This window comes from Bombina bombina, chromosome 2 (assembly GCF_027579735.1).
Source record: "Bombina bombina isolate aBomBom1 chromosome 2, aBomBom1.pri, whole genome shotgun sequence".
Classification (NCBI taxonomy): domain Eukaryota; kingdom Metazoa; phylum Chordata; class Amphibia; order Anura; family Bombinatoridae; genus Bombina; species Bombina bombina.
In genome coordinates, this window is record NC_069500.1 from 664,294,353 (window position 1) to 664,315,218 (window position 20,866).

At 40.6% G+C, this 20,866-nt stretch overlaps 1 protein-coding gene across 1 annotated transcript in view; it reads right to left on the bottom strand.

Annotated features, from left to right (window-relative positions):
• Positions 1–20,866, bottom strand: part of RAD23B (RAD23 homolog B, nucleotide excision repair protein) — a 296,312-nt gene that overhangs the window by 27,878 nt on the left and 247,568 nt on the right. Inside the window, exons 8-9 of the mRNA XM_053702609.1 lie at positions 13,524–13,651; positions 12,338–12,493 (exon numbers count right to left, since the gene is read on the bottom strand). Of these exons, the coding sequence (XP_053558584.1) occupies positions 12,338–12,493; positions 13,524–13,651 (284 nt within the window). The remainder of the gene's footprint in view (positions 1–12,337; positions 12,494–13,523; positions 13,652–20,866) is intronic.

A 20,866-nucleotide genomic window follows, 5' to 3' on the forward strand; every position in this document is an offset into this window, starting at 1 on the left:
AAACGGGGGAAATAGATATGCTAGGCTGAAGGACCAGAGCATCTATCAGTTCCGCCTGGGGATCCCCGGACCTCGACCCGTATCTCGGGAGTTTGGCATTCTGACGAAATGCCATGAGATCTAACTCCTGCCGACCTCATTTGAGAATCAGGTTGGAGAATACTTCCGGATGGAGTTCCCACTCTCCCAGATGAAAAAATTCTGCCTGCTCAGAAAGTCCGCCTGCCAGTTGTCCAGCCATGGATGTATATTGCTGACAGATGGCAAGAATGGGCCTCCGCCCACCGGATTATCTTGGCTACCTTGGTCATCATTAAGGAACTCCTCGTTCCGCCCTGATTGATTTAAGCCACTGTCGTTATGTTGTCCGACTGGAATCTGATGAACTGGGCCAAAGTCAACTGAGGCCAGGCCAGAAGAGCATTGAAGATCGATCTTAGTTCCAGGATGTTTATAGGAAGAACAGACTCTGCCTGAGTCCATACTCTGAGCCTTTAGGGAGCCCCAGACCGCTCCCCATCCAAAAAAGGCTGGTGTCTGTCAGAATCACCCAGGAAGGTCGGTGAAAGAAGGTCCCATGGGATATATGATCCAGAGACAACCACCATTGAAGAGAGTACCTTGTCTCCTGTTCCAGGGTTATTCGAGGAGACTAATCTCCATTCCACTGCCTGATCATGTTTAACTGCAGAGGTCTGAGGTGAAACCGAGCAAAACAGAATTTATGCTTACCTGATAAATTACTTTCTCCAACGGTGTGTCCGGTCCACGGCGTCATCCTTACTTGTGGGATATTCTCTTCCCCAACAGGAAATGGCAAAGAGTCCCAGCAAAGCTGGTCACATGATCCCTCCTAGGCTCCGCCCACCCCAGTCATTCAACCGACGGACAGGAGGAAATATATATAGGAGAAACCATATGATACCGTGGTGACTGTAGTTAGAGAAAATAATTCATCAGACCTGATTAAAAAACCAGGGCGGGCCGTGGACCGGACACACCGTTGGAGAAAGTAATTTATCAGGTAAGCATAAATTCTGTTTTCTCCAACATTGGTGTGTCCGGTCCATGGCGTCATCCTTACTTGTGGGAACCAATACCAAAGCTTTAGGACACGGATGAAGGGAGGGAGCAAATCAGGTCACCTAAATGGAAGGCACCACGGCTTGCAAAACCTTTCTCCCAAAAATAGCCTCCGAAGAAGCAAAAGTATCAAATTTGTAAAATTTGGCAAAAGTGTGCAGTGAAGACCAAGTCGCTGCCTTACATATCTGGTCAACAGAAGCCTCGTTCTTGAAGGCCCATGTGGAAGCCACAGCCCTAGTGGAGTGAGCTGTGATTCTATCAGGAGGCTGCCGTCCGGCAGTCTCATAAGCCAATCGGATAAAGCTTTTAAGCCAAAAGGAAAGAGAGGTAGAAGTCGCTTTTTGACCTCTCCTTTTACCAGAATAAACAACAAACAAGGAAGATGTTTGTCTGAAATCTTTAGTAGCCTCTAAATAGAATTTTAGAGCACGGACTACGTCCAAATTGTGTAACAAACGTTCCTTCTTTGAAACTGGATTCGGACACAAAGAAGGTACAACTCTCTCCTGGTTAATATTTTTGTTGGAAACAACTTTCGGAAGAAAACCAGGCTTAGTATGCAAAACCACCTTATCTGCATGGAACACCAGATAGGGCGGAGAACACTGCAGAGCAGATAACTCTGAAACTCTTCTAGCAGAAGAAATTGCAACCAAAAACAAAACTTTCCAAGATAATAACTTAATATCTACGGAATGTAAGGGTTCAAACGGAACCCCTTGAAGAACTGAAAGAACTAGATTTAGACTCCAGGGAGGAGTCAAAGGTCTGTAAACAGGCTTGATCCTAACCAGAGCCTGAACAAATGCTTGAACATCTGGCACAGCTGCCAGTCTTTTGTGAAGTAAAACAGATAAAGCAGAGATCTGTCCCTTCAGAGAACTTGCAGATAATCCTTTCTCCAAACCTTCTTGTAGAAAGGATAGAATCTTAGGAATTTTTATCTTGTTCCATGGGAATCCTTTAGATTCACACCAACAGATATATTTTTTCCATATTTTATGGTAAATTTTTCTAGTTACAGGCTTTCTAGCCTGAATCAGAGTATCTATTACAGAATCTGAAAACCCACGCTTTGATAAAATCAAGCGTTCATTCTCCAAGCCGTCAGTTGGAGGGAAACCAGATTCGGATGTTCGAATGGACCCTGAACAAGAAGGTCCTGTCTCAAAGGTAGCTTCCATGGTGGAGCCGATGACATATTCACCAGGTCTGCATACCAAGTCCTGCGTGGCCACGCAGGAGCTATCAAGATCACCGAGGCCCTCTCCTGATTGATCCTGGCTACCAGCCTGGGGATGAGAGGAAACGGTGGGAATACATAAGCTAGGTTGAAGGTCCAAGGTGCTACTAGTGCATCTACTAGGGTCGCCTTGGGATCCCTGGATCTGGACCCGTAGCAAGGAACCTTGAAGTTCTGACGAGACGCCATCAGATCCATGTCTGGAATGCCCCATAATTGAGTTATTTGGGCAAAGATTTCCGGATGGAGTTCCCACTCCCCCGGATGGAATGTCTGACGACTCAGAAAATCCGCTTCCCAATTTTCCACTCCTGGGATGTGGATCGCAGACAAGTGGCAGGAGTGATCCTCCGCCCATTGAATTATCTTGGTCACTTCTTTCATCGCCAGGGAAGTCCTTGTTCCCCCCTGATGATTGATATATGCAACGGTCGTCATGTTGTCTGACTGAAACCTTATGAATTTGGCCTTTGCTAGTTGAGGCCAAGCTCTGAGAGCATTGAATATCGCTCTCAGTTCCAGAATGTATATCGGGAGAAGAGACTCTTCCCGAGACCATAGACCCTTTCAGGGATTCCCAGACCGCGCCCCAGCCCACTAGGCTGGCGTCGGTCGTGAATGACCCACTCTGGTCTGCGGAAGCTCATTCCCTGTGACAGATTGTCCAGGGTCAGCCACCAACGGAGTGAATCTCTGGTCTTTTGATCTACTTGAATCGTCGGAGACAAGTCTGTATAATCCCCATTCCACTGTCTGAGCATGCACAGTTGTAATGGTCTTAGATGAATTCGTGCAAAAGGAACTATGTCCATTGTTGCAACCATCAATCCTATTACTTCCATGCACTGCGCTATGGAAGGACGAGGAACAGAATGAAGTACTTGACAAGAGCTTAGAAGTTTTGATTTTCTGACCTCTGTCAGAAAAATCCTCATTTCTAAGGAATCTATTATTGTTCCCAAGAAGGGAACTCTTGTTGACGGGGACAGAGAACTTTTTTCTTTGTTCACCTTCCATCCGTGAGATCTGAGAAAGGCTAGGACGATGTCCGTATGAGCCTTTTCTTTTGACAGGGACGACGCTTGAATCAGGATGTCGTCCAAGTAAGGTACTACTGCAATGCCCCTTGGTCTTAGAACCGCTAGAAGGGACCCTAGTACCTTTGTGAAAATCCTTGGAGCAGTGGCTAATCCAAATGGAAGTGCCACAAACTGGTAATGCTTGTCCAGAAAAGCGAACCTTAGGAACTGATGATGTTCCTTGTGGATAGGAATATGTAGGTACGCATCCTTTAAATCCACGGTAGTCATAAATTGATTTTCCTGGATAGTAGGTAGGATCGTTCGAATAGTTTCCATTTTGAACGATGGTACCCTGAGAAATTTGTTTAGGATCTTTAGATCCAAAATTGGTCTGAATGTTCCCTCTTTTTTGGGAACTATGAACAGATTGGAATAAAATCCCATTCCTTGTTCTCTTATTGGAACTGGATGTATCACTCCCATCTTTAACAGGTCTTCTACACAATGTAAGAATGCCTGTCTCTTTATTTGGTTTGAAGATAATTGAGACCTGTGGAACCTTCCCCTTGGGGGTAGTTCCTTGAATTCCAGGAGATAACCTTGAGAAACTATTTCTAGCGCCCAAGGATCCTGGACATCTCTTGCCCAAGCCTGAGCAAAGAGAGAAAGTCTGCCCCCCACTAGATCCGGTCCCGGATCGGGGGCTATCCCTTCATGCTGTTTTGGTAGCAGTGGTAGGCTTCTTGGCCTGCTTACCCTTGTTCCAGCCTTGCATTGGTTTCCAGGCAGGTTTGGGTTGTGAAGTATTACCCTCTTGCTTAGAGGATACAGAATTAGAGACTGGTCCGTTTCTGCGAAAGGGACGAAAATTAGGCTTATTATTAGCCTTAAAAGACCTATCCTGTGGGAGGGCGTGGCCCTTTCCCCCAGTGATGTCTGAAATAATCTCTTTCAAATCAGGTCCAAATAATGTTTTACCTTTGAAAGGAATGTTAAGCAATTTTGTCTTGGAAGACACATCCGCTGACCAAGACTTTAGCCAAAGCACTCTGCGCGCCACGACAGCAAACCCTGAATTTTTCGCCGCTAATCTAGCTAATTGCAAAGCGGCATCTAAAACAAAAGAGTTAGCCAATTTAAGTGCTTGAACTCTGTCCATAACCTCCTCATACGAAGATTCTTTACTGAGCGATTTTTCTAGTTCCTCGAACCAGAAACACGCTGCCGTAGTGACAGGAACAATGCATGAAATTGGTTGTAGAAGGTAACCTTGCTGTACAAAAATCTTTTTAAGCAAACCCTCTAATTTCTTATCCATAGGATCTTTGAAAGCACAACTATCTTCGATAGGAATAGTAGTGCGTTTGTTTAGAGTAGAAACCGCCCCCTCGACCTTGGGGACTGTCTGCCATAAGTCCTTTCTGGGGTCGACTATAGGAAATAATTTCTTAAATATAGGGGGGGAACAAAAGGTATGCCGGGCCTTTCCCACTCTTTATTTACTATGTCCGCCACCCGCTTGGGTATAGGAAAAGCGTCGGGGGGGCACCGGAACCTCTAGGAACTTGTCCATCTTACATAATTTCTCTGGAATGACCAAATTGTCACAATCATCCAGAGTAGATAACACCTCCTTAAGCAGTGCGCGGAGATGTTCTAATTTAAATGTCACAACATCAGGTTCAGCTTGATGAGAAATTTTTCCTGAATCTGAAATTTCTCCATCAAAACCTCCCTCATGGCCCCTTGAGATTGGTGTGAGGGTATGTCAGAACAGTTATCATCAGCGTCCTCTTGCTCTTCAGTGTTTAAAACCGAGCAATCGCGCTTTCTCTGTTAAGTAGGCATTTTGGATAAAAGATTTGCTATGGAGTTATCCATTACAGCCATTAATTGTTGCATGGTAATAAGTATTGGCGCACTAGATGTACTAGGGGCCTCCTGTGTGGGCATAACTGGTGTAGACACAGTAGGGGATGATGTAGTATCATGTTTACTCCCCTCATTTGAGGAATCATCTTGGGCAATATCATTATCTGTTGCATTACTGTCCTTACTTTGTTTGGACACTATGGCACAATTATCACATAAATTTAAATGGGGAGACACATTGGCTTTCATACATATAGAACATAGCTTATCTGATGGTACAGACATGTTAAACAGGCTTAAACTTGTCAACAAAGCACAAAAAACGTTTTAAAATAAAACCGTTACTGTCACTTTAAATTTCAAACTGAAAACACTTTATTACTGAATATGTGAAAAAGTATGAAGGAATTGTTCAAAATTCACCAAAATTTCACCACAGTGTCTTAAAGCATTAAAAGTATTGCACACCAAATTTCAGAGCTTTAACCCTTAAATTAACGGAACAGGAGCCGTTTTTACATTTAACCCCTATACAGTCCCAGAATGAGGCTCTGTCTATAACTAGAAAGGCCCCCATCTGAAAAAGGTGTCCAACACAGTGCCTGCCGTTTTTCTAAACGTTCCCCAAGATTATAATACCAATAATTAGTTAGAATCTGCATAATATGCCTAGTAAAGCAATTGTTTTAGCCCAGAAAAATGTCTACCAGTTTTTAAGCCCTTTTTGAAGCCCTTTATTCTTTTATGTTTAACTAAGAAAATGGCTTACCGGTCCCCATGAGGGGAAATGACAGCCTTCCAGCATTACATGGTCTTGTTAGAAATATGGCTAGTCATACCTTAAGCAGAAAAGACTGCTAACTGTTTTCCCCAACTAAAGTTACTTCATCTCAACAGTCCTGTGTGGAAAAAGCAATCGATTTTAGTTACTGTCTGCTAAAATCATCTTCCTCTTACAAACAGAAATCTTCATCCTTTTCTGTTTCAGAGTAAATAGTACATACCAGCACTATTTTAAAATAACAAACACTTGATAGAAGAATAAAACTACATTTAAACACCAAAAAACTCTTAACCATCTCCGTGGAGATGTTGCCTGTGCAACGGCAAAGAGAATGACTGGGGTGGGTGGAGCCTAGGAGGGATCATGTGACCAGCTTTGCTGGGACTCTTTGCCATTTCCTGTTGGGGAAGAGAATATCCCACAAGTAAGGATGACGCCGTGGACCGGACACACCAATGTTGGAGAAATGGTATGATGTCCATTGCCGCCACCATCAGTCCGATTACATTCCATGCACTGAGCCACCGACTGCCGAGAATTGGACTGAAGGGCTCGACAGGTATCTAGGTACCTCTGTCAGAAAAATCCTCATAGATATAGAATCGATTAGAGTTCCCAAGAAAGTCACCCTTGTCTTCGGGATTAAGGAACTCTTTTCCAGATTTACCTTCCACCTGTGAGTTCTCAGGAAGAATAGCACAATGTCGGTATGGGAACTTGCTTGTTGACAAGATGGCGCCTGGATTAGAATATCGTCCAGATAAGGCGCCACCCAATGCCCCGCGGTCTTAGAATCGCCAGCAGAGACCCCAGAACTTATGTGAAGATTCTGGGTGCTGTGGCCAGACCGAAAGGAAGAGCCCCGAACTGAAAGTGTTTGTCCAGAAAGGCAAACCTTAGGAACTTGTGATGATCTCTGTGGATAGGAACATGAAGATATGCATCCTTTAAATCCACTGTCATAAATTGACCCTCCTGGATCAATGGAAGAATGGTATGAAAAGTTTACATCTTGAATGATAGAACCCTGAGAAACTATTTTAGACCCTTGAGGTCTAGGATAGGTCTGAAAGTTCCCTCCTTTTTGGGAACTACAAACAAATTTGAATAAAAACCCTGCCCGTGTTCCTATACAGGAACGGGAAAAATTACTCCAAGGGAAGAGAGGTCTCTTACACAGCGTAAGAACGCCTCTCTTTATCTGGTCTGCAGATAATCTTGAAAGAGGAAATTTTCCTCAAGGAGGAATTTTTTTTAACTCCAGTTTGTATGCCAGAGATACTATTTTCTATAGCCCAGGGATCCTGAACGTCCCGCACCCAAGTCTAAAGAAAGAAAGTCTGCCCCCTACCAGATCCGGTCCCGGATCGGGGGCAAGCCCTTCATGCTGACTTGGATTCAGCAGCAAGCTTCTTGGATTGCTTACCCTTGTTCCAAGACTGGTTGGGTCTCCAAGTAGCCTTAGATTGTGAATAGCTTCCTTCCTGTTTAGAGGAAGAAGAGAAGGAATTGCCCTTGAAATTTCGAAAGGAACAAAAATTACTTTGTCGTCCTTTTTGTTTACTTCTCTTATCTTGAGGAAGGAGAGGACCCTTACCTCCCGTGATATCCAAGATAATTTCCTTCAGGCCAGGTCCAAACAAGGTCTTTCCCTTGTAAGGAATTGCTAGAAGCTTAGACTTAGTTGATACGTTCCCAGACCAACGTTTTAAACATAAGGCTTTGTGGGCTAGGATAGAGAACGCTGAACTCTTAGCTACCAATTTAGTAATTTACAGAGAAGCATCCATAATAAAAGCATTGGCTAATTTCAGAACTTTAATCCTATCTTGGATCTCCTCTAAAGAAGTCTCAGTCTTAAGAGACTCGGACAGAGCATCAAACCAATAAGCTGCCGCACTGGTGACAGTAGCAATGCACGCAGTCGGCTGCAATAGCAGACCATCGTGAACATAAATCTTTTTAAGTAGACCCTCCAACTTCTTGTCCATGGAGTCTTTAAAAAGCACAACTACTAGATCCGCCTACCAGACCCTGCAAGGCCACACAGGAGTTAGGAGAAAACCAATGCTCTCTCCTACTAGATCCAAACGATGACTCGCAGAAGGAGAACAAATCGAGGAGGAGTATATGAACCTGAAGTTCCAAGGAACTGTCACAGATCATCTACCGGAAAGGCATGAGGATCTCTCGAACTGGAACAGAACTTGGGAACTTTGTGTTCTGACCAGACCCCATCAGAACCAAATCTGGTAACCCCCATTCGGTAGATAACCTGGAGAACACATCCGTTTCCCAATTGTCCATTCCAGAAAAGTGGATGGCAAATGGCTAATAACAGAGCACCCACCCACAGAAAAAGTCTAAATACTTCCTACGTGACTAAGGAATTAGAGTTCCTTCCTGGAAGTTGGTATAAGCCACAGAGACTATGTTGTGTGACTAGAACCTGATACAATGGGCATAAGACAACTGAGGTCAAACCATCAGAGTTTTGTAAATCGTTATCAACTCCAACTGATTAAGGGGAGAACAGACTTCTCCAAGGACCAAAGTCCCTGCATTAGAATGCGGACAGCGATCCCGCTACCACTCGCCTGATAAGCGAGCTCTCCATTTTGAGCTAATTCCCCGGCGGGTCTCAACGAGTGACAGACACCTCCCCAGCCCAGCAGGCTGGTGTCCACGGTCAAAAACGCCCGGGAAGGCCTCCAAAGCGTGAGTCCTGCAAACATACGGTTAGATTACGAGTTTTTGTTGGTAATGGTGTGCCGGTCTAACAAGCTTTTTTTTCTCACTGCTTACTTAAGCCAACGCTGGTATTACAGGTTTTCTTCAAGCCGGCGTTAGCCTCAGAAAGGTGAGCGTTGAGCAAAATTTAGCGCCACATCTCACTGTAATACCAGCGCTGCTTACGGTATCGGTGAGCTGGCTAAACGTGCTCGTGCACGATTTCCCCATAGGAAACAATGGGGCTGAGCTGGCTGAAAAAAACCTAACACCTGCAAAAAAGCAGCGTTCAGCTCCTAACGCAGCCCCATTGTGGGGAAAATAAAAGTTATGTCTGCACCTAACACCCTAACATGAACCCTGAGTCTAAACACCCCTAATCTTACACTTATTAACCCCTAACCTGCCACCCCCCGACATCGTCGCCACCTACATTATATTATTAACCCCTAATCTGCCGCTCCGGACACCGCCTCCACCTACATTAACCCTATGAACCCCTAATCTACTGCCCCTAACATAGCCGAACCCTACATTATATTTATTAAACCCTAATCTGCCCCCCAATGTCGTCGCAACTATATTAAATGTATTAACCCCTAATCTGCCGCCGCCAATATAATACATTTATTAACCCCTAAACCTAAGTTTAACCCTAACCCCCCCTAATTTAAATATAATTTAAATGCATCTAAATAAATTTACTATAATTAACTAAATTATTCCTACTTAAAAATAAATACTTACCTGTAAAATAAACCCTAAGCTAGCTACAATATAACTAATAGTTACATTGTAGCTAGTTTAGGATTTATTTTTATTTTACAGGCAACTTTGTATTTATTTTAACTAGGTAGAATAGTTATTAACCCTTTAAGGACACAGCTTTCAGTTTGCTCAATTGTTTTATGACGGAAAAATTCCGTCATATGTCCTTAAGAGGTTAAATAATTAACTATTTAATAACTTCCTAGTTAAAATAAGTACAAATTTACCTGTAAAATAAATCCTAACCTAAATTACAATTACACCTAACACTACACTATTATTAAATTAATTACATAAATTACCTACAATTAAATTAAATAAACTAAAGTACAAAAAAATCAAACACTAAATTACCCCCAAATAAAATAAAGCATTCCAAAATAATAAAATTCCCTACCCTATACTAAATTACAAATAAAAGGGCCTTTTGCGGGGCATTGCCCCAAAGTAATAAACTCTAAAAAAAATACAATACCCCCCCAACATTAAAACCCACCACCCACACACCCAACCCTACTCTAGAACTCACCCAATCCCCCCTTAAAAAAACACTACCCCCTTGAAGATCACCCTACCATGAGCAGTCTTCACCCAGCGGGCACAAGTGGACGTCCAGAGGGGCAGAAGTCTTCATCCGATCCGGCCATAAGAGGACATCCAGACCGGCAGAAGTCTTCATCCAGACGGCATATTCTATCTTCTTCCATCCGGAGCGAAGCGGGTCCATCTTGAAGACATCCGACGCGGAGCATCCTTTTCCATCCGACGGCGACTGAAGAATGAAGGTTCCTTTAAGTGACGTCATTCAAGATGTTGTCCCTTCAATCCCGATTGGCTGATAGAATCCCATCAGCCAATCGGAATTAAGGTAGGAAAAATCCTATTGGCTGATGCAATCAGCCAATAGGATTGAGCTTGCATTCTATTGGCTGTTCCAATAGAATAGGGGGGCCTCGGTTTAGGGGTTAATAGGTAGTTTATGGGTGTTAGTGTACTTTTTAGCACTTTAGTTAAGAGTTTTATGTTACTGCGTTAGCCCATAAAACTCTTAACTGACTTTTAAATGCGGTAGGAGTCTGGACAGGAGAGGGTCTACCGCTCACTTTTTCAAGCAATCGTAATACTGGCGTTCGGAAAATCGCATTAAAAAGATAGCATACGCAATTGACGTAAGGGGATTTTCGGTATGCGAAAATCGCGGAAAAAAAGTGAGCAGTACACCTGTACCTGCCTGACTCTTAATACCAGCGGGAGTTAAAAAGCAGCGTTGGGACCTCTCAACGCTGCTTTTTAAGGCTAACGCAAGACTCGTAATCTAGCCGTTAGGTTTGAAAGAAAACTTATAACTAAAAGAATATTACCACTAACATTAGTGGACAAAACTTCATGAGTGAGCACTATACAAAGCTTGGTAATAATTTTAGATTGAACGACATTTGTAAAATCTATAACGCCTTCTGACTGTCACCAAATTATATTAGGATCGTGTAATTCAGCACACAGTAGCTAATAACAATTCTGTAGCATGACACATACACACATCTACGGACACATAGCTCTGTTGCAACGGAGAAACAAAAGGAGGACGTGTCACGTGCCCTGCTCAAAACATCGCTCCATACAGAAGCAAATGGTGCTTATCCACCATACTGAGGGAAGGAGGGCGGGAGCAATCATAGCCCACAGAAAAAGCAAACAACTTAAGTTAACTGCGCATCTCACACTGTCCGTAACACTCGCTAAAAATCTTACACACTTTCCCGCTTAAGCGCTTCTTCCCTTTAGTGTATGTCTTGACTAATAATAAAAAACAGATGTGCCGTTCTTAAGAAAGCTCCTAATAAAAAAGCATTACAAACTGTCAAAACCTCTAGGACTCTGATGTATATGCTAGGAGTCTGTCTAGATACTGTAAAAGCGCTCTGTGCTGTATCAGCTATTAGAATTATCAGAGGAACAATGTAGCTCTATCTAAGCATAGCCACATAAAATTCAAGCACATTAAAAAATAAATGTTGAGCTAAAGTACAAAAACAATAACAGTCAGGGATACTTCCAAAAAGGATTAACCCCTAGTCTCCTAAAGTCACAATAAGTGCCTGCGTCCTGCCTATGATATCCTGCCTCAGGATATATATGTCTCAGAATAATGCAGTAGAAAACCTTTAAGAAGTGCATGTCCCCCAAACATAGAAGACCAAGCACTTACATGCATCCAGCCGTCCGGCAGGAGGACAGCTCACCCGGCATAAGAGGATGCCGCTCCTCACAGAGACCTGTGAAACAAAGAAAGACTATAGTAATCCTACTCAGGCTTAATATACGAGGCCAGCAATATGTTAGGAACTTGTGAGGTGGGCCTTGCTGAGTTTTCTTAACTTCTTTAAAGCCACCACTGCCCTACTGAAGAGACTAACATGGTGTATGGATAGACCCAGACTGCGATGGAAGATCAGAGCAAGCCTGCTCTGACAGCAAAACAAAAAAATCTTGATAGAAGAATATTTATCAGACACCTAATGACTTCACCTCCTCCTTGCACAAGAGGCAAAGAGAATGACTGGGGGTTGTGGGTAAGGGAAGAGATACTTAACAGCTTTGCCGTGGTGCTCTTTGCCTCCTCATGCGGGCCAGGAGTGATATTCCCAACAGTAATTAATGATGATCCGTGGACTCACTGTGTCATTAGAAAGAAATCTGTACAAACAAAGGCAGTAGAGCCTTATTGTAATATTACTCCATGCCATAATATTCAGTCACCAGAGCAAACAAACCCCTGTAAACTAAAAATAATTACAAAAATTTACAGCAAAAAAGGTAAAGTAGACTCACTCTTTCTATAGCTTCTTTTTCCTGAGGTGTAACTTGAATGTAGTTCATATGACTTCCAGCTTCAGCTGCTACTCCTCCTCTTCCACTCTGAACACCAGATTCTGGGACTGGATCATTTAACATCTGAATAAACTGTTCCTGATGTTGGCTAATTTGCTGAGTTGTATATTGTACAGGCAGACAGATAGCAAACAAAAAAAAAATAATGATATATAAATGTAAGTCTAGATATATGATAATCAAGCATGTAGAAAATTAAAATTGATTTAAAAAAAATAAAAAATGTATGAACACCATAATAAAAGCAAATTCTGTTCTAATTTAATACATTTATCATATCCCCTAAGTGCCTGTGAAGCAATGGTTGCCACTATATATTTAGTGGTCATAGATTGAAAAGCCTATAAAACAGGGCAGAAAAAAATGGAAATGGTGATCTATGATGGTAAATCTGAATAAAATGCTGAGCAACAATAACTAGAATATGTTCATCGGCATCACCATTATACACATGCATTTGAAATAAGTATTAAACTATCAAATGAGTTTTAGCAGATACACAATATTGTACTGTTTAGAGTACATGGAAGCATGTGTAATCAAAGGAACAAGCCCTTTGATGAGAACTCCCAAGACAAAACCTGGTCATTGCTTTGTTTATTTAGCAAAAATAAAAAGCCAAATTTTCTATTAAAAGGGACACTACATCCAATTTTTTTTCTTTCGCGATTCAGATAGAGCATGCAATTTTAAGCAACTTTCTAATTTACTCCTATTATCAATTTTTCTTCATTCTCTTGCTATTTTTATTTAAAAAGCAGGAATGTGATGCATAGGAGCCGGGCCATTTATGGTTGAGAACCTGGGTTATGCCTGTTTATTGGTGGGTAAATGTAAGCCTCCAATAAGAAAGCACTATCCATGGTGCTGAACCTAAAATGGGCTGGCTGCTAAGATTTACATTGCTGCTTTTAAAATAAAGATAGCAAGAGAACGAAGAAAAACTGATAGAAGTAAATTAGAAAGTTGCTTAAAATGTCATGCTCTGAATCATGAAAGAAAAAAAATTTGGGTTCAGTATCTCTAACTAGATTCTGAATCATTATGTTTACCTAACTTTTAAGGCTGCCTCGTTAGTCAGATGCTGAGACTTTAAAGAAATAATTACATTTTAAAGAATGATTACCTGCAATAGTGATGGGTTTTCCCTTCCTATCTGCTGTAGAAGTGCTGGAAGCAAGGAAGGATTTTGCTGAATTATTTGCCTCATCTGTTGAAACTGAGGCTGATTCTGCAAGAAATCAAGGGGATTTCCTAGAAATAAAATAAATGAATAATACACGTATATTACATACTTAATTCCACTCTAGAATCATTTCATAAACAAAAAAAACACAGAAGAAAACAGGACAACATTATAGTGACACAAGTCTATAAGTTATGTCTAAGATTAAATTAAAAATGGATTATATTTTGTTGCACAAATTAATGTTCCTGTACTGAGAAAAAAAAAACTATCAAATAAAATTATTTTATTCTTGTGAGAAATGTCGCTGTTCACCAATAAAGTAAGTTGGACTTCTTCTTAGCTTCAAAATTAAAATAAATTGCTTTAACATAAACATGTAAAACTTTTTTCCCCTCTTTAAAAAAATAATAAAAAACAAAGTTTAAAAAGTCCATTATAGTAAAAAAAACAAAAAAAAAAACTGACATGCTAGTCTATTGTCCATGGACTACTATGTGCATTTTAATCCCTGCAAAGGGGTTAAGCACAAAGCAGAAAACAATTTCTGTAAGAACTTACCTGATAAATTAATTTCTTTCATATTGGCAAGAGTCCATGAGCTAGTGACGTATGGTATATACAATCCTACCAGGAGGGGCAGTTTCCCAATCCTCAAAATACCTATAAATACACCCCTCACCACACCCACAATTCAGTTTAACCAATAGCCAAGAAGTGGGGTGAAAGAAAGGAGTAAAAAGCATCAACAAAGGAATTTGGAAATAATTGTGCTTTATACAAAAAAAATCATAACCACCAGAAAAAAAAAGGGTGGGCCTCATGGACTCTTGCCAATATGAAATAAATGAATTTATCAGGTAAGTTCTTACATAAATTATGTTTTCTTTCATGTAATTAACAAGAGTCCATGAGCTAGTGACGTATGGGATAGCAATACCCAAGATGTGGAACTCCACGCAAGTCACTAGAGAGGAAGGGATAAAAAATAAAAACAGCCAATTCCGCTGAAAAAAATTAATCCACAACCCAAATCATAAATTTAGTCTCATAATTAAAAAGAAAAAACTTAAATTAGAAGCAGAAGAATCAAACTGAAACAGCTGCCTGAAGAACTTTTCTACCAAAAACTGCTTCCGAAGAAGCAAATACATCAAAATGGTAAAATTTAGTAAAAGTATGCAAAGAAGACCAAGTTGCTGATATGCAAATCTGATCAACTGAAGCTTCATTCTTAAAAGCCCAAGAAGTGGAAACTGATCTAGTAGAATGAGCTGTAATTCTCTGAGGCGGGGTTTTACCCAACTCCAAATAAGCTTGATGAATCAAAAGCTTTAACCACGATGCCAAAGAAACGTCATAAGTCTTCTGACCTTTCCTGGAACCAGAAAAGATAACAAATAGACTAGAAGTCTTCCTGAAATCTTTAGTAGCTTCAAAATAAATATTTCAAAGCTCTTACCACATCCAAAGAATGTAAAGATCTCTCCAAAGAATTCCTAGGATTAGGAAAAAAAGAAGGGACAACAATCTCTATATTAATGTTGTTAGAATTCACAACCTTAGGTAAGAATTTAAATGAAGTCCGCAAAACTGCCTTATCCTGATGAAAAATTAGAAAAGGAGATTCACAAGATAGCAGATAATTCAGAAACTCTTCTAGCAGAAGAGATGGCCAAAAGGAATAACACTTTCCAAGAAAGTAGTTTAATGTCCAAAGAATGCATAGGCTCAAATGGAGGAGCCTGTAAGGCCTTCAAAACTAAATTAAGACTCCAAGGAGAGATTGATTTAATGACAGTCTTGATAAGAACCAAAGTCTGCACAAAACAGTGAATATCAGGAAGATTAGCAATCTTTCTGTGAAATAAAACGAGCAGAGATTTGTCCTTTTAAGGAACTTGCAGACAAACCTTTATCCAAACCATCCTGAAGAAACTGTAAAATTCTAGGAATTCTAAAAGAATGCCAAGAAAATTTATGAGAAGAACACCATGAAATGTAAGTCTTCTTTATAGAAACAGGTTTACGATCCTGTAACATAGTAGTAATCACTGAGTCAGAGAAACCTCTATGACTAAGCGTTCAATTTCCATACCTTCAAATTTAATGTTTTGAGATCCTGATGGAAAAACGGGCCTTGAGATAGGAGGTCTGGCCTTAAGGGAAGTGGCCAAGGTTGGCAGCTGCACATCCGAACAAGATCCGCATACCAAAACCTGTGAGGCCATGCTGGAGCCACCAGCAGCACAAACGATTGCTTCATGATGATCTTCGAGATCATTCTTGGAAGAAGAACTAGAGGCAGGAAAATATAAGCAGGTTGACACCAAGGAAGTGTCAATGCATCCACTGCTTCCGCCTGAGGATCCCTGGACCTGGGAAGTTTCTTGTTTAGATGAGATGCCATCAGATCTATTTCTGGAAGCCCCCAGACCTGAACAATTTGAGAAAACACATCTGGGTGGAGAGACCATTCTCCTGGATGTAAAGTCTGACGACTGAGATAATCCGCTTCCCAATTGTCTATACCTGGGATATGAACCGCATAAATTAGACAAGAGCTGGATTCCGCCCAAACAAGTATCCGGGATACTTCTTTCATAGCTTGAGGACTGAGTCCCACCCTGATGATTGACATACGCCACAGTTGTGACATTGTCTGCCTGAAAACAAATGAACGGTTCTGTCTTCAACAGAGGCCAAAACTGAAGAGCCCTGAGAATCACACGGAGTTCCAAAATATTGATTGGTAATCTTGCCTCTTGAGATTTCCAAACTCCTTGTGCTGTCAGAGATCCCCAAACAGCTCCCCAACCTGAAAGACTCACATCTGTTGAGATCACAGTCCAGGTCGAACAAACGAAAGAGGCACCTAGAATTATACAATGGTGATCTAACCACCAAGTCAGAGAAAGTCGAACATTGGGATTTAAGGATATCAATTGTGATATCCTTGTATAATCCCTGCACCATTGGTTCAGCATACAAAGCTGGAGAGGTCTCATATGAAAACGAGCAAAGGGGATCGCGTCCGATGCTGCAGTCATAAGACCTAAAACTTCCATGCACAAAGCTACTGAAGGGAATGACTGAGACTGAATGTTCCGACAGGCTGCAACCAATTTTAAACGTCTCTTGTCTGTTAGAGACAAAGTCATGGACACTGAATCTATCTGGAAACCTAAAAAGGTTACCCTTGTCTGAAGAATCAAAGAACTTTTTGGTAAATTGATCCTCCAACCATGTCTTTGAAGAAACAACACTAGTTGATTTGAGTGAGATTCTGCAGAACGTAGACTGAGCAAGTACCAAGATATCGTCAAAATAAGGAAACACTGCAATACCCCGCTCTGATTACAGAGAATAGGGCACCGAGAACCTTTGAAAAGATTGGTAATGCTTGTCTAGAAAAGAGAATCTCAGGAACTGATAGTGATCCGGATGAATCAGAATATGAAGATATGCATCCTGTAAGTCTATTGTGGACATATATTGCCCTTGCTGAACAAAAGGCAGAATAGTCCTTATAGTCACCATTTTGAAAGTTGGTACTCTTACATATCAATTCAAAATCTTTAGATACAGAACTGGTCTGAATGAATTTTCTTTCTTTGGAACAATGAATAGATTTGAATAAAACCCCAGACCCTGTTCCTGAAACGGAACTGGCATGATTACCCCTGATAACATAACTCCAGGTCTGAAACACACTTCAGGAAAGCCCGAGACTTTCCTGGGTTCGCTGGAATGCGTGAGAGTAAAAATCTTCTCACAGGCGGTCTTACTCTGAAACCTATTCTGTACCCCTGAGAGACAATACTCTGAATCCAATGATTTTGGACTGAATTGATCCAAACATCTTTGAAAAATTTTAATCTGCCCCCTACCAGCTGAGCTGGAATGAGGGCCGCACCCTCATGCAGACTTTGCGGCTGGCTTTGATCTTTTAAATGGCTTGGATTTATTCCAATTGTTAGATTTATGTTTCTTATTATGTTGAAAGGAACGAAAACACTTAGAATCTTTAGATTTACCCGTAGGTTTTTTTATCCCGAGGCAAAAAACTCCCTCCCCCCCGTGACAGTTGAAATTATTGAATCCAACTGATAACCAAATAATTTATTACCTTGGAAAGAAAGAGATAGCAATCTGGACTTAGAAGTCAAATCAGCATTCCAAGATTTAAGCCATAGCGCTCTTCTAGCTAAAATAGCTAAAGACATATCTAACATCAATTTTGATGATATAAAAAAATGGCATCACAAATGAAATTATTAGAATGTTGAATTAATTTAACAATGCTAGACAAATCATGATCCGATACTTGTTGCGCTAAAGTTTCCAACCAAAAAGTCAAAGCAGCTGCAACATCAGCCAAAGAAATTGCAGGCCTAATTAGATGACCTGAATATAAATAAGCCTTCCTTAGATAAGGTTCAAGTTTCTTATCCAAAGGATCTTTAAAAGAAGTACTATCTTCCGTAGGAATAGTAGTACGTTTAGCAAGAGTAGAGCTAGCCCCATCAACTTTGGGGATCTTTTCCCAAAACTCCAAACAGTTGGCAAAGGATACATTTTTTTAAACCTTGAAGAAGGAAAAAAGAAGTACCAGGCCTATCCCATTCCTTAGAAATCATATCTGAAATAGCATCAGGAACTGGAAAAACCTCTGGAATACCCACAGGAAGTTTATAAACAGAATTTAAACGTCTACTAGTTTTAAAATCAAAAGGACTACTTTCCTCCATATCTAAATGTAATCAACACTTGTCATGATACAATCATGTGAAGTAGTTGATGCCTGGATTGGCTGCTCAGCAGAGGTGGTATTGTCTCAAGCTGGAAGGGGTTAAGGTGAACTGTTATTTCTTTGTGTGGAATCTGTATTCAGAGAAGCTGTGGGCTGAGACCCCTTCCCCCTCCTTAGCCTAATGCTGTTTGTATAACTGTGTGTAGGAATGCAGAACACTCCTCCCCTTGATGACTGATAGTGGGGGCTAAGACTTGTTTGTAATTGGTTGAACTCGTAAATCATAACCAGGGAGTTGTCTTTGACAAGACAAAGAGAATTTGATTCAAGTAAGCAGGAGAAAGGCTTTTTAGGGAGAACTGCCCTTGGGACCAAACCACTAAACATCTGGAATGGCAGCTCTCCACATATCCAAAGGAATTTGACAATGTTAGATATTGTGTGTAATTCTTTTCATGTCCCATTTTGTTTCTAAAGAACCGTAGCTTTGCATTTGTATGTTATTTTGAATGTCTTTATAATTTTGCACTGTGTAACCTGTATTGATATTTTTGTTATTAAACACATAGAAAATCTCATTCTGTCTTTGGGCTCTAATATCAGAATTCACACTCCTGTTGAGACAAGGTTAAAGGCACGTTATACCTAACTGTTAAATAGTGTGAGTTTTTAGGGGTTCCCCAGAACTCCCCTTTAATTTAAAAGTGTTGGTGGTGGCAGCAGGGAAATTGTTAATTAGAGCAGTGTGGACCGGATGTGGGGTTAATGTGGTGTCTCTTTTGAGGTCATTTTGCAGAGTTGCAAGGATAAGGGAACCAGAGCTGTGTGCCATTAACCCCTTCATGCCCACACCCCTCTATTGTGACGCTGAGGTTTGATTCGTCACAACTCTTCTTTAAATAAAGAACGAATATACTCCATTTTAAATAAGAGGATTTGTCAGTGTCATTATCTGAGGCAGGATCTTCTGAATCAGATGGATCCTCATCAGAGAAAGATAAATCAGTATGTTGTTGGTCATTTGAAATTTCATCAACTCGATGAGAAGTTTTAAAAGACCTTTTACGTTTATTAGAAGGCGGAATGGCAGACAAAGCCTTCTGAATAGAATCACAAATAAATTCTCTTAAATTTACAGGTATATCCTGAGCATTAGATGTTGAGAGAACAGCAACAGGTAATGAACTACTACTGATGGAAACATTTTCTGCATGTAAAAGCTTATCTTGACAACTATTACAAACCACAGCTGGAGGTATAATCTCCACAAGTTTACAACAAATGCACTTAGCTTTGGTAGAACCGATATCAGGCAGCAGGGATCCAGCAGTAGATTCTGAGACAGGATCAGATTGAGACATCTTGCAAATGTAAGAGAAAAAACAACATATAAAGCAAAATTATCAATTTCCTTATATGACAGTTTCAGGAATGGGAAAAAAATGCAAACAGCATAGCCCTCTGACATAGAAAAAGGCCAGAGGCAAAAGGAATGGGGTTTTAAAATAATGAAAATATTTGGCGCCAAGAATGACGCACAACAAAAAGGAAAATATTTTTTGGCGCCAAAAGCGTCCGGAAACGAAACACTTGCGTCATAGATGATGCAACCTTGTGAAGGACTCGGCACCAACTAAGACGCCGGATATGACGAATTTGCGTTAAACGAACGTAACTTCGCGCCAAAAAAAATCTTGCGCCAAAAATGACAGTAAATTTTGGCATTTTGCGCCCTTGCGAGCCTAATTCTGCCCGCAAATTTAAAGAGTTAATTTGAAAAAGAGACTATACCCCAGGTAAGAAATAATTTTCCTAAAAAAATGCATTTCCCAGATATTAAAAATGACAGTCTGCAAAAGGAAATATACTGAAACCTGAATCATGGAAAATATAAGTACAACACATATTTTTAGAACTTTATATAAATACATAAAGTGCCAAACCATAGCTGAGAGTGTCTTAAGTAAATTAAAACATACTTACCAAAGACACCCATCCACATATAGCAGATAGTCAAACCAGTACTGAAACTGTTATCAGTAGAGGTAATGGAATAACATAATTTATGTAAGAACTTACCTGATAAATTCATTTCTTTCATATTAACAAGAGTCCATGAGCTAGTGACGTATGGGATATACATTCCTACCAGGAGGGGCAAAGTGTCCCAAACCTCAAAATGCCTATAAATACACCCCTCACCACACCCACAAATCAGTTTAACGAATAGCCAAGAAGTGGGGTGATAAAAAAAGTGCGAAAGCATATAAAATAAGGAATTGGAATAGTTGTGCTTTATACAAAAAAATCATAACCACCAAAAAGGGTGGGCCTCATGGACTCTTGCTATTATGAAAGAAATGAATTTATCAGGTAAGTTCTTACATAAATTATGTTTTCTTTCATGTAATTAGCAAGAGTCCATGAGCTAGTGACGTATGGGATAATGACTACCCAAGATGTGGATCTTTCCACGCAAGAGTCACTAGAGAGGGAGGGATAAAATAAAGACAGCCAATTCCTGCTGAAA